This window comes from Strix aluco, chromosome 20 (assembly GCF_031877795.1).
Source record: "Strix aluco isolate bStrAlu1 chromosome 20, bStrAlu1.hap1, whole genome shotgun sequence".
Taxonomy (NCBI): Eukaryota; Metazoa; Chordata; class Aves; order Strigiformes; family Strigidae; genus Strix; species Strix aluco.
The window spans coordinates 5,346,795-5,361,627 of NC_133950.1; the positions used below are offsets into that span (position 1 = coordinate 5,346,795).

General features: G+C 40.0%; 1 protein-coding gene across 4 annotated transcripts in view; it reads left to right on the forward strand.

The window, feature by feature from the left end:
* The window catches only part of PNPLA7 (patatin like domain 7, lysophospholipase), a 132,046-nt gene that overhangs the window by 21,615 nt on the left and 95,598 nt on the right, over positions 1–14,833 (forward strand). For 3 of the 4 annotated variants that reach the window (XR_012625885.1, XM_074846622.1, XM_074846623.1), the window contains exons 14-19: positions 2,209–2,309; positions 3,192–3,338; positions 7,575–7,652; positions 7,784–7,951; positions 8,501–8,706; positions 14,483–14,614. Coding sequence is in view for 3 of the 4 variants with exons in the window: in XM_074846622.1 (XP_074702723.1) it covers positions 2,209–2,309; positions 3,192–3,338; positions 7,575–7,652; positions 7,784–7,951; positions 8,501–8,706; positions 14,483–14,614 (832 nt within the window). In the remaining variant the exon portion in view is untranslated. The remainder of the gene's footprint in view (positions 1–2,208; positions 2,310–3,191; positions 3,339–7,574; positions 7,653–7,783; positions 7,952–8,500; positions 8,707–14,482; positions 14,615–14,833) is intronic. The other variant, XM_074846624.1, reaches the window with a different exon arrangement.

The window sequence follows — 14,833 nt, forward strand, 5'->3', positions numbered from 1 at the left end:
CTTGGAAGGAAAGAGGCATCTGAAATACTGCCAGGGACTCTCTCAGTTGCCATTGTTTTTGCAGTGACTTCCATAGCAGCAGTGTGTGGGATACTAGTGAGCATGTGTTCATCAAACAGCATTGCATTCCACTCTTGAGTTTCCTACTGCCTTCTGTTCTTTTGACTCAACGGTTCTAGTTAAAGCTTGTTCTGCTGTATCCTTTCTAAGTCCCGTTTGAGCAACAAGACAGTTTAATTAATCACTGTGTGGGAAGCTTATATCTGTGACTGAGATGAAGACTTCTACTTTGAATAGAAGTCTAGTAGACATAAGCTTTCACTGTTAGAATGCCGCCTCTTTTTCCTCTCTCTGATTTTTTTTTAATATGCAGAGCTCTGTAGAGGATGCTTTTCATGCCTACATACCCATTATCAGATTATTTAGGTTTAACCTGAGAAGCGTGTGTTTAGATTTAAAATGCACTTGGTGTATTGGGGCTTAGTAATTATGCTGACACTGTGATTTATGGGTCAGTATAATTGACGGGTAGTCAAATCAGCCCATATGGAGTTCCATGCTGCTATTTCTACTATCCCAGCTTTTTTGTTTACAACTAATTTAGGGTCTTTAATGTTGCAGTGTGTCTGAAATTCAGTTAGTAGTATCAAAAGCTTTTTTTGGTCTTACGGTTTGTAAGTTTTGCTGATGACAATCTTTGGGTCAACTTGTTGGGTTTCGTGTGTGGAGGCTGGTGATTAAATGATGTTATAACCCCAGTGCCAAATGTGGAATTACTACATGCAAAGATTTGTTCATATTTGTAGATAACATGGAAAAGAGTACTCCGAGGTAGATCTGAATCTTTGGCACAGTAGGGTTCCCTCCTTGTCCTAGCTGTGGTGGAGATGGGAGTCAAGCTCCTTCAGAAATAAAATAATTGTATCTTAAAATTTCAATGTATAGACAGCTCTTCATGGGAGGGTAATATTTTCACATGATCATATGTCACAAGGGTGTAAATATAGGGCAGCTCCATGTTTCCAAAATCTGACTTTCCAATGATCAGGTCAATCCTGGGCAAACTCAAGTGTGTGTGTAGAGGTGGGGGAGTGGGGGAGGAATTCAGAATTAAAAATTTGAGCACTTTCAGAGTTTATTAGGTAACAAAATCCAGCAGTCAGGAAAGACAATTGCTTTTCCTAAGGGCCCATCCTATTTTTAAGCAGCAATTTGCATTTAAAAAAAGCAAAAATAAGAACACTGTAGTAACAGAAGGAAAAAGGCATAAGGGAGAAAACTTAAACTTTTCTGAATACAGTATATTTTTGTGATACATTAGGCATATAAATATGATAGAAATGATTACAGGTTTATTTGTTAAAGGAAATTGCAATCTCTGCATGATTCTTAAACTCATCTGTAAATCATCAAGCTGATATGTGGGTATCTTACTCAAGGTAATTAAATAGGAAGCATTCCCCAGTTATGTTTGCATTATTGATTATCTCAGATAAGTTCCTGGAAGGTGGATGGGACAGCCAAGGAGCTAATATAATTAAGATGTATTAAAATTGGGAAGCAAGGAGTAAAAGTTGTTAGTGACTTCAAATTCTTGAATTAAATCAGTGAGACCTGTGAGGGAATTCCTTGTGTATCTCTCAGCACATGATGTGCATTGAAAATCTGGACAAGTTGTAGAAAGATCTGAAATTATTTTAGGCGTTGGAGGGGGAATGCTTTCTATGGAGAGACTTTAAGAAGTTGCTGATCATAATATGCTCCCTATGAAAGCTCTTGCAATGTATTGGGTACAAAAAAAGTTCTTTGGTTTGGTGGAGAAGAGGTTAATAAGAATAATTTCCTGAAAACAATGATGAAAATCTGTTTGGTGGATTTGCCTCTTCCTGATAATCTTCAGATCTGAATGACTCTGTTTTGTCTACCCCAAAATAATTATTGTACTCTGTACAAGAGTGGATGTGGGAATTTTGGGACATATTGTATACCTGAGCTCAGATGAGAAGAAGATTTAAAGTCCCCATCAGATCATCCAGATCAGAAGGAACTAGGAAATAAGTAAGAATATGAGGATGCTACTTAATTTTATCCTCAACTTCAGAAACGAACAAACAAACAAAAAGTTGCTCGACTTTGTGTACTATCTGCTATTTCTGAGAAACTGTAATAAAAGAGGTGCTTAAAAAAAGATTTTTATATTGCTCATAGATAATTCCAGCGGTGCAAAGTCAGACATGGACATGGCATATGAAAGAGCCAGAGTGCATTTTGGCTCGGAGGACACTGCCAGCAGTCCTGTTGTGGGCAAGGTAGGTCGGCTGCTTTGGAGAGGTTGGCCTGTTTCTTGTACTTCCTTACGTCATTATTCTTTGAGTAATTTAAATGTTTTCTCCCTTACTTCTAAATGCTGCCCTTTCAACCTGGTACGAGTTGTGAGACTTGGTCTTCATTTATTGGTGTGTTTTAACTTTATCGTTGTTTCAGTAGATTTTGGTGACTGTTCAGGCTTTTTAGTGCAGATCTTGAAACTGGAGATTCCCTTGGCAAGTAGTGGGAAAATAGTGCTGCAACTTCTTGATTTTAGGTATTGCCTTCCTCTAACTCATGAAAAGGATTATTTGGAAAGGTAAATTTGTCAGACCATGCTTTATTTGCGAGAACTACTTTGCAGCAAGGAATTAAAAGCTTGTATCAGCCTGTGAACTTCTGTAGGTTTTCAGTCATGATTTATAGATCTGTTTCTGTTTTTGTGGTCTGCTTTTTACAAATACTGACCTGGAAGTTAAGAGCACAAAAATACTCTTCAATTATAAAACTGCAAACCAAAACCTGAAGAGAAACTGTGGCTCAGTGTGACCTTGACGGACGCTGTATCTTTTCCTCCATCTTTGTATAAGTGTTGATCAAGTTTTAGTTCTACAAAGCTGGCAGCTGCCCAGTTTCTGAAAAGTCTTTTTCTTCCCTTTCACAAGCTGTGATGAGCAACTTTGTTTGACTTGAGCGTCAAGCCTTGCAGAAAAATACAAGGATAATGAAGTTAGCAAGCTGTTGCTTTTTTGGAAACCTAGCTTTTTTTTTTTTGCAGACCACCAGTTGTGGTGGATAGAGAACACAGATGATATGGCAAGATTTTGCTGGGTAGGTGCCAATTACAACGTTTAAACCGATACTTGTGTATTTGTTCTTTGCAGTCGATATTGAAGAAGACTGTGACAGTGACAGAAACTCCTTCAGCAGTTTTCCATTATAGTGCTGTGCAAGATTCCTGTAATAGCAAACATATTGATGCCATTGTCGAAGCAGCAAAGAAAGACCTTTCAACCTTGATGAAACTTGATGTAAGTTACTGCAGGAAGAAATGGCTTTGGTTTTGCTTTTCATCTCATTTTGCCAGGCACTAAAAAGTAAATTGTCTCCCTAGTATACTGTAGACAAGCTGAATGTTTTATTCTCTAGTCTGTTGTAGTTATTAGCAGGACTGAAATAAATCTGAATTATTCTGCCATCTGAGAAGACCATACTGAAATGCACTGCATGAATCTTTTCTCACTGTGTACAGATTTATCCATGTGAGAAGTAAACGTGCAATTTCTGCCGCCTTGTAATTTCATGCTCTCACATACTGTGTGAAGAAGTTATGTAAAGGCGTTCAGGTGATTGCTGAATCTATTAATCCTGTTGGCATAGCATCCGAGTGCCTCGTTTGGTTTTCAGAATTGAATCTCTGCATTTGGCCAGTGGCTATGAGTGCATTTCACAGCTGAGTGGCTCTGCCTTGCCCATTCCAAGTTCAGTGCTTGGTGCCCTCACAGTCACTATTGAGCTCAGCACCTGCTTATCACCTTCGTCTTGTAAGAAGGAATGAAAGTGTTTGTTTTCATCATTCCTGTGATTCCAGCTGCATTTCATTACAGAGGTGTGGCTGTTCATGCAGCTAATCAGAAAATTTGGGAAAATTGTAGATCTGTCTCAATCAATCACAGATATCCTAGTTTTATTACAGCATATATTTCAATAACTCAAATCTGTTGATGTTGCTAGAGGCCTGGGCGCAGCTGCTGCAGCCTCCTCCTCTGCTTTAAGAGCTCTCACCAAACGACACTTGCTAGAACTTAAAAGATTTTGCTTTTGGATTTTAATGTTCTCTGCTGACTTCCAAATTATTCCCCTTGCATCTTCAACATCTTGGTTTTGATCTTTCAGCTAGCAGTAGTGAGGCTCGAGATACACGCTCTGCGTTGTCTCCGATTTGGCGAAGGCCTGCAGTACTGTTTGTTAGTCTGCAGGAGACTTAACTGTCTTGTTAAATTAATTTTCAGTTTTTTCAGGTATTTATATCCTCACGAAAGTGTACTAACTGTTTTAAAAGAAATTCTTGTTACAGATGGAGTAAAGTAGGACTGAGTACTCTCATCTATTCTGTTCAGCCTTCTGTTCTCTATAGGACTGGCCTCAGATGCTGCATGTGACAAAAGTTTGTATCCAATATACAACTGACGTCTTCCTTTTTCGACCTGTTGGATCATGAGCAAAAATTCCAAGATCACTGAAACTGCTGATTACAGCACTTTTTTTTTTTTTTTTTTTAAATCCAGAATAAATTTCTCAGTAATTAACAAGTAAACAGATTAGAGTTGAAGTTAATTGGAACAGTATCCTTAAAATGCAGTATCTAATAGGCAGGGTTCTTAACATGATCTAAATAATAATGAAATAAGGTAGGCTTTTCAGATTTCGGTATTATAGCAACTCGGTTTTTCATAAGCAAATAAGAATCTGGTGGAATGTGGCCAAATGCTAGATTTCTAGCATTTAAAGGTCAGTGTTAATTTTTTCTATGCAGGATAGTAAAAGTTGATTCTTCTACAGGCAATGGAAGAAAAATCTTACTGTGTTTAAAATATTTGTGTTCGATACTACTTACATAAAGGGAGAAAATGAATTCTGTAAGCTCTTCTCTTAAAAAATGAGCTCAGATGTTTTATTTCTTAGCTGGCTGGAGGCATTTTAAGTTGTCATTTTTCAGAGCAGCCAATCAGTGTGAGTAAAATCAAGGTGTTTTGATGATAGTGGTGGGTTTTGGGTTTTTTTGATTGGTTGTGTTGTGGGTTTTTTTATGAGACAGTAAAGAGAGAGAGGAGGGGATAATTTGCTATAGGAGAGAGGCAGTATTCAAATGACCTTTAGGTATCTGACTTCAGAATTAAGATTTTTCTTTTTTTTTTCTTTTGTTTTAAATAACTTCCGTTCTTTGGATCTCTGTCATGAATGGTTTTCAGTCTCATACAACTTTTACCTGTTTTCAGCTTTATTTGCAGTTACCATGTGAGAGTTAAACAGTGTTGCAGGGCATATTTTCTGCATGAGTTGTAAGGGAATTTCCTTTGACAAAAAATTATTTGTCCCAATTAATTACTGCTTTTGTTTATTGTTTATAAGTGGTTTGTACTTTCACTTCTGCATCATAGATCTCTGCTCATTTATAATCTATTATAGTAACACAAAGAAAGAAACTCGCTGTGAAATGAAGCTGCCAGCAAAACAAAATTCTTTTCCTAAAAGCTAGTAGCTGGAGGAGGCTGGAGGGCATCAGTGCAGAGTTATTTAGGTCAAACCTTGTGACTATGCAATCCTGAATCTGGATTTGTTGGTCTTGCCCATTCAGGAGAGAAGATACTAGACAGGATGGATCTTGTCTGTGATCTTGTTTGTCAACTCCTTTATTGCTTAATCAGGATAGTAATGGCACAGAAAAGTAGGATTTCAAGGACTGCTCGGAGGTCATTCAGTCTTTTCATGCCCAAGGCAGAATCAAATATTGCCAAGTCATTTCTGGCAGGCTCGTGACTAAGCTGTTCTTAAAGATCTCCAATGATGAGGACTTCACAGCTTTGCGTGCAATCTATTCTAATAGTTAAGTAGACTTAGACATAGAGAAAATCTTTGCAACAATTTTTTGTTAGAGCTAATGCAGCCAAAAAAAGTCGTTGATAAGTAGAGCTCATTAGGGAGCTTGTATTCCCTTACTGTGAGATAGTTTCAGAGTTAAAACTTGGTCTTTAAGAATAGGTAATACTATACAATTATAAATGTATAAATATAGAAAAAAATCGTAGAAATTAGTTGAGTTGATATTGTTGAACTGAAATATTTTGACAGGTGCTTGTCAGGTTCTTTGCACTGGATATGTTCCCATGAAACAGATTGGTTTCAATAAAACTATTTTTTGATGAAAATCTGTTCTTTATACCTACAGCTGATAAAAAGAATAATTCTGATTATTTCACTTGCTCTATTTTTTTTTTTTCAACCAAAAATGAACAGAGAAAAACCTGACATGACAATTACAATGGTAAAATATTTACATCTCTGCTATATTGTTTTCCTGCTGCAATAAGGTTAATGACTATGGGCAGATTCTGCTGTGCTGCTTGCACTGAATTGTATCCCACTGTGCAGGCAGCTCTCTTGAGTTTAGTGGTTCTACCTCTGTGGCAAAGTGCTGGACACAGTAGTGTCTGGCTTTTCTTGTAGAGGTTAAGCTGCGAGATGCCTGGACTGCACTGTCATTCTTTAGTATAATGCAAGAATCGTGTGATTGAGCCTAGGTTTCTACCCCTACCCATTTGGGTGATGATAATAAACCGTTGAGCTTCTGAAGATTTGCTGGATTGGGTGAAAGTTTTGCTGAAGCAAAGGTGGCTTGAAGCATTAACGTTTGATACGGACTGCACATGGGACACCAGATTGTGTGGGCAGCTCTTTGAGATGGAAAGAAAATTCTCTTCATGCCTGTTGGTCATCCGTGTTACGTACTCAGGATTATGGTGGTGACCAGCTTTGGAGCTGGAAAGGAATCTTGTGATCAGCTGATGCACGTAACCAGATCAGCTCTGTGCTATCACAAGGGTTTGGGGTTGAGTCCAAACCTCAGGCAGGCTTTTGGAGAGACCCTCCCTCCCTCCCTCCCTCCCTCCCTCCCTCCCTCCCTCCCTCGTGCTCTGCAGTTGGGAGGAAAATTCCCACTCTCCTGTGCAATCCATGTGTGCATGCACACAAGAATTCATTACTTTGGGAAAACTTTTGGTCTACAGCGTGTATGAAAATCTGCTACACGTGCACAGCACAGCTGAGCTGTGTGACCAGGGAAGGGCTGTGATAAAGCAAATGTTAGATCATCTTGTCCAGTTCCTCCATGATGTAGACAGTCTCCTCTAGTTTCACCTTCCTTTGAAATATAACTTCATATTTAATGATTTTCATACCAGCTGATATAGGTCTCTTTTCATTAGAGACCTTTAAAAGAGTCTGGGGGCAAAATTGACATAAAATCCTTAAGAATCTAAGTCTGATCAATTGAAATTAATTAAACCTTTTTTTCTTCTGGAAGAAATGTCTGTTGGGCAGAGAAATATAAAAATCACGCACTATATTTTAAAGAGATTCAAGTACTTACAACATCGCCTTTAGTAATTATTACTGTTATTTGCTTTATTTGGATGCTTCCTCACATTTTTGGATCTTTACATGTACACAGACAAGGAAATTGTACCCCCCACCCCTTTCTTCTCTAGGATCCTTCGTTGTTGAATGGCAAAGTGACGCTGCATCAGGTTACTGCTGGGACTGTGCTATCGAGGCAAGGAGATCAGGTGAGTGGGCATCATCTAAGAGCAGAGAGAATGTAAGTCTGGCTCAGTCTTTGCCCCCACCATAAGGTAGTTACACACATTGAGAAATAAAAAATCCCCACCTGACTCCTCCCAAGCCTTCTCTTCTCCAGGTGAAACAATCCTGGCTCTCAGCCTTCCTGTGTACACGGAGTAGCAGTGTAGCCAGAGCCAGGGTGGAAATCTGGTGCCTGTCTTACGTCCCTTCAGCTCTTACGTACCTTCATGAGAAGGTCTGGAGTATCATACCTCCATCCTTCCTGAGGAGGTATGGAGACCAGGTACCTTTTTTCATGCCCCACACTGCCGGCTTTCGGTGATGTCACTCAGTTGCAGTAAAGTATTTTTCCCCCCATACAATAGAAATCCAGTGTTATTTGTTTATAGCAAAGTGTATTTAGGGTATAACGAGATGCATTTATAAGAATACTGTGTAAATAGACAAGCTTATGCAAAGCAGATGAGGGGCAGCTCCAATTACAGTGCTGCTGTATTCTGCTCTGCTGAACTGTGATGTCCCTCATCATGCTGCTGTGATTACCCCATTATCTCCATTTGCAATTCTGTTGTTATTTCGTGAGATCTTACAGATGCAGCCTTCATTTTTCATAACCATACAGAGAGAAACACATTTTTCAATATTGTGGCTGCCTAGTTTTAAATATTCATAACCTGCTTTTAATAATTCACTATTGTGTCTTATTTTATCACCTAATTGGTCAAAAACTATAGGGAGCTTTCTGGAGAACAGATTGGTCATGATAGTACTGTCACTGTGATAATTGCTTTTAAAATCTTTGGGGATTTGACTGAGCTCTTTTTTTCTCCAGGATGTTAATGTTTGCTTTGTGGTCTCGGGGATGCTTCACGTGTACCAGCGGAAGATAGACTCGGAGGAGGACACCTGTCTCTTCATTACCCATCCAGGAGAACTCGTAGGCCAGCTCGCTGTCCTGACTGGGGAACCACTGATTTTCACCATCAAGGCCAATCGAGACTGCAGCTTCCTCTCTATTTCCAAGTCCCATTTCTATGAGTGAGTTCTGCCATGAAAACATATATTAAATTTTATTTCTATTTTTTTCATTTTTTTATGGTCCTTTTGAACAAATGTAAGTGGTGGATGTACATGTGGCTGTCCCGATCCAATGTTGGGGGAGGTTTTGATATGATCCTAAGAGTGAGATGAAGACACAAACGAGGTCAAATGCTGTACACCCAAACTAGTTTTTTATTATTAAAAAGTGAAGAGGGGTAGCGATAGGACAGAATGGAAGGAAAAGACTGAAATCAAGCAAACATGCGGGATAGAGTCACAGGCATAGTCACCACTGTGGATCCAGTGGCGTCCCGTTGGTCCTCAGTCTTCAGTTCAGTGGTGGGTGCACACGGAGCAAAGTTTTCTGTTCCCTTTTTAAGTTCATCATATCCGCTGATTAGCATATCTGCTCACCTTTAGGTTTTTTCCCTCTGGTCCCACAGGTTTTTGCTGCATCCATCTCTTAACAGTTCATTAGCAGTGCGTGCGTGGTGTCTGGCGGACACAGTAGAGCCACAAATAGCTACAAGTTGGAGCCACTTGATAAACATTTGGTTTCGCTCAGTCCATGTCTGCCCTTTTGAGGCTTATCTAAGGAGTTTGACAATGCAACTGCAAGGGAGTGGGGGGTGCGTCCTTCGATACACTCCTGCTTTCTCGGGTGACATTCCTTAGACTAATCTAAAGGCCACAGCAGCTTGTCCTTGAGGTTTGCACAGACACAAGCAAGCTTTGAGACAATCATTTGACATTTCAGTCTCTCACAGTGGCATAGTACTACTACAATACATCCTGCAGCAAGCCGTACAGCTTACATGAGGGTTTTAAGCACCCAGCTGAGCTCTGACCCACCTATCGGAGGGCTTTATCTCCAGCAAGAGGTAATGTGGGAACATGGTAGTATGAAATAGTGATATCTCCTTTGTTCCAGGTTTATAGAGCACTTAACCCAATGGGATGTGATTTATGACCCAAGACTCACGTACTTCATAATCCAAATAAGAAAGTCTGGCCAGAGTTCGTGCTTTGCTGGGTTAAATGCTTCTTTGCCGGGCCCTTTCTCTTAGATTCATTATTCTTTTTTGCTGGAGAACCACCCCAGTTCTGTTTCCAAACACAGCCCAGGCTGTTGGGTGTGTTGTGAATGATTGGTCTTAGTGCAGCTGTAGGTTTTCAATGCTTACTAATAGAATAGGTGGAACAGTAATGCCCCTGTGCAAGACAGGTTCCTTTCTGGACCGTGGAGGTTGTACATGACTTGTGACTTAATGCTTAAAGGGGGATATAGGTATTTCTTAATTAAAAATCCGATATGATGACTGTGGTTAGCCTTGTTGTCCAATATTAATGATTAATTCCCTTGATTTATTCCATGATCCTATTGTTAAGACTTACTATTAGTTCACAGACATAATTTGCATCAAATACCTCTGCTTCCTTTTCTAAACTCCTTTTTCAACTTCTGGTTGAATGTGCCATCAGTCCTGTGCTATGTGTAGGACACTCTGAGGTTGCTTTTTCTAGGCCACTATTCTGTTGTATATTTCTGCATACTTCTTACTTTCTAAATAATTCTAATTGTTTGTATTCCTAATCAACTCTACCACAGAATCTTATTCTGTGATTTTTATTTTTCACCTCAGGGAAAAGGCTGTATGCTATAAAACTGAACACGCTGTTCTCAGCAGCGTGCTTGGTTGATTAGCTGTGTTTTTTCCAAGTCTGTGGTGGATGTCAACTCTTTGACCTAATTTCTGATAGATGCTCCCCACTTGTGCCATTCCGTGTGGTATCAGCTCTGTTTCTTCTAAGTTCCTGCTTTTTCTTTCTTTATTCTTCTACTGTTGTTCTCTCACTTGTTTCTGACTTTAAATTTCATTATGTCATCTCAGCCAACCAGTCAGATTCCACCTTTTCCTCCTCTTTTTTTGTTTTGATATTCAGTCCTGGATTAACGCTCTCATTTGCTTGAGCTCATTTTCCTGAGTCTTTTCTCTCTCAAGAATCGAGTTGTCTCTTGTTTATTCCAACTTACCTTTTTGCTTCCATTAACCCCTTAGCAGTTAGTGATCTCAAACCCATCAGTGTATCACCTCTTCGTAATTTTTGGGACCTTTCCAAATCTTTCTTTTTCTCCTTTAAAGTCTGTTGTCAGTTCTCTGCATTTTACGGGCTCTGTGATATTTCAGCATTCCATCTTCACAATTTCTCATGAAACCCAAGCTTTATATCACTTCTAACTTCTGTTCCTGTATTTAAAAGTATCACTGTAGAAAGTCTTTGAAAAGCATGAGGTTTCTTCAAGTTTGTTCATTTTTACTTTGAACTCAACGGGAAAGAAAACGTTGATAAGATTAGAAGTAAGTTTTATTTTCCACTTTTTGTGCCAAATTCTGTGCTCATAGTCCTACAATGTTAGGCTTTCTTCTTCACTCAGAATCTCACAGGAATGATTTTAAAAAAAGTATTTTTGGCTCTCATCTTACTGACCAGAAGAAATTTGACAGGAACCTCCATTACTGTCCAAAATTCCTTTCTTCCATTTTCTTTGAGCTGCCCTGGAACATTGTATGTGCTTTTTCTCAATAATTAATGGGAGGGCAGAAAGAACAGTTGCTATTAGGCAAAAAGCACAGTAATAGAAGTAGCCCAGGGTTTAGAATTGGATGTTGGACAACGGATTAAATCCTTTTCACTGAAACTCTGGGGCAGGAGCCTTTTACGTGGTGCTAACATGACTAAATAGCTATCTGTAAATGTAGAGTTTAAGTATAGGAGTGACACAAGCTAATTATATACTGTATACCTTAAATGCTTTGCTATTTTGCTGAACTGATGTACTAAGTGTGCAGTGCCTACGCTGCAACTGTTGGTGTCTCCTGACAAACAGTGTAATCAAGTTGTCACCAGACTCTCTGGGGGAATATGTTCAGGTTCTGCAGTACTAGGGACTCTCACATTTTCTGCTTCAGTAAATTTCACAGTTTGGAGTCTTAATCATGTGTGCTTGCCAGAGAAGCAGGAATGCTTTGATTTTTATTTGGTATTGCCAGCCAAGCTGAATATCAAATTGCATCCACATCCACAAGAGTATCTGCGTAAGTCCCAGGCTTTCACAGACACTAGTTTAGCCCTTTCAGCACTTGGTGAGCTTTCTAATAAAGAATCCTCAGAATCCCTTCAGAAACAAGTTTCTGTACTACAGAGCTTTGTTTTTTAATTTTCCTAGTGCCAGGCATATGCTAAGCAGAAGAGCAAAGATTAAAATGCCCAAATAGAGAGGAAGGAAACCTGGCAGATAATGGGTGGGAAAAAAAAAAAAAATCTGCATTCCTCTTCTTGTGCGTAAGGGTGGGCTTTTATCTTCTATGCTAATACTCTTGTAGAAGCTATATAGCACTGAGTGAAATAACAGAGGGCTCCAGATGGAAATAAAAGCAGCCTGTTAGCAGTTTACATTTTGAATGCATTAAGTATTAAGATACATATCTTGAGGGAGGAAAAGGAGTAAATGGCTTTTATTGATCACAGCAGACAGCCTGTGTGGGAGGAGACTTTGAGGGCTAAATAAGCAAGTAGAGTAAAAACAATGAGCTAAACCATTCAGGAGTTTTCAGGGGGGATATTTAACTTTTAGATCAGCTGAGAAGGGGAATAGGGGTGGGTATTTTGTGTGTGAGGGATTAGGGTTGTCTGTTTATTACTGCTTATCCTGTGGTGCTTCTTCCAGCTCTTTGTCCTTTGCTTCAAGTTAGGTTAGTGTGCTAAAGTTTCCATAAGAAAACATGTTTTTGTTTGCAATAATATCTTATCAAAACTAAGGTAGTCTGCAGGTATGTTGGGTAGGAGATGTGGGGGGCATAGAAACCTCAGGGCAAGGGAAGAGGGGCAGGAGAGGAAAGCTGTCCTGCTTCTCCGTAATCCTGTTCTGATGGCTGGATTTTAAACTGTGCTAAATGTGAGAGTTGATGTTCAGTTTAATTTGCCTTGTAACACATATGAGTGCCGGGGTACAAGTGTGATGAGCTCAATATGGAACAGGGATATACGCCTACAAATCTCTTCCGTTTAAAATTCAGGGATTTCAACTGAAGAAATTCCAAGCTTCATTATTGCAAAAAGTAGTAATTTGAGGTATTGGGTAAGGAGAGTAGAACAGTCATGTGTGATGAACACAAAAGCCTCCTACAATGTCCTGTGTGCTGCACTTGACCCATAGTCACTGTCAGCTCTGGGTCTCTTGCTGCAGCTATAGGACTAAAGAATCTGCTGGTTTGGAAACTTTGGGACAGCTTCTGTGCTTCATCCAGGCAGTAAAGAGCTCCTGGTGGTTGCTTTTGACACCATATTCTAGGATTATGGATCTCTGCTTGGGCTTTCTCTGGTTTCTGCCAGGTTACAGAGGTCCACAAGGAACCATGTTTCAGTTGGGGAACAAAGACTGGCAGTGTTCCTTCCGTGCCTCTGTCTCCTCCTTTCTGTTGTTTTAGGGTGTGAGGTTAGATACGAAGCTCACAGGATTTGTGCTTGGCAAGAGTTCCCGTGTACACAGGGTCTCCTAGGTAGATTCTTATGGCAGTCTGGTATCTTCATTGTAAAGGGAACATTGATGCAGAAAACATACTAAGTATTTCTCATTTTCTCTTCATTTCTGCCCATTTGTGACTCTTAACGCAGCTCCCTCATCTCTATCTGCGTGCACTTCGCATACTGGGTCTGCATGCACTTACCTACTTCTTTCTGAATTGTGCTGCCTCTTGTGAAATAACTATTTTTTTAGTAGTCTGCCATCAATTGCTCTCAATGCTGTGCAGGAACAGAAAAGATAAGATGTCCTAACAGGTACACCGTGTAGAGATGTGCGTGATCAGTTCACTCCGATGGAGTAGTGCTTCAGTAAGGATTTGAGTGCTTACTCACAAAGCGACAGGATGCAGTGATCTTTAGTCTGAAAAGAATGAGAAATAAGACATTCATGAGCAGTTATGAGGTGTCTGTGAGAGCGATTTCCCTTGGGCCTCGCAGTCAGTGTCGAGTTGGCAGTTATCCTTGGCAGAACTCAAAGTTTTTCAGTTTGAGAAAAGTACTGAATTACATGGTGTCTTTATTACTAGAGACTTTTAAGCATCACTCAAAAGATTCAGTGTGAAGATCAGAAGCTTTATTAGCAGATGTTTCAGTTCTTTGTGGCCTTTGCAACAGGGAAAAGGGAATGTTTGAAATGCAGAGCAGCCTCTTATTTTTAAGAGCATCAGACTTTACAAAGATATAAAATAGACCTGATATAAAATCTAGGGGAAACTGTGAGCACATGCACATGTGAGAGACTGAGAGGTGCGGAATGGCAGGAAGGGATAATCTGGACAGTACGAACATCTCCCTGAGTCATAGGAGACCTGTGTGAAGGGGAGGTTGGCGAGCTGGTTCGTAAACAGGAGCTAGCATGGCTCCCATCCATCCCCTGCTGGCTTAAAGAAGGGAGTTGGGCCGGAGAGCAGGACTAGCTGGCATCCTACTAGCATGGTCCAACTGCCACTAGGACAACGTCAACTTTGAGTGACATTTAATTTGGGCTAGCTGGGAAGGCTGCAGCCCCATACTTTGTCAAATTACCACTGATGTAGTGTGGTTGTAGCGATAGTGGTGTACATGGGTATGTACTAACCTCTGAATTAGTGCCTGTGTGACTGCCCAGCTGCACTGGGATGTGCCTGTGTGTACCTATTCCTGTTTTGGGGAAGTGCTTCAATAACACTTTTTTTTTTTCTTCTAGGATAATGCGGGAGCAGCCAAGCGTAGTTCTCGGTGTGGCCCACACTGTTGTGAAGAGAATGTCCCCGTTTGTTAGGCAAATCGACTTTGCCCTGGATTGGATGGAGGTTGAGGCTGGACGAGCTGTTTACAGGTGAGATTTGGACAAAATCTCTGTTGTCTGATGAATATTTAAGTTAAGGAGCTGTGCTCCCCTGGTGATATATAGAATAAGAAACTCATTGGACTAAATTTATCAACCATTCCATCAGGCTTATATGTTTGCCTATTTTGAGATTATTTTCTTTCTGCAGTACCCATTGATGTTGCTTCAGTGTCTGGTCTCCAGGTGTTACTAAAGTTCTCTCATAGT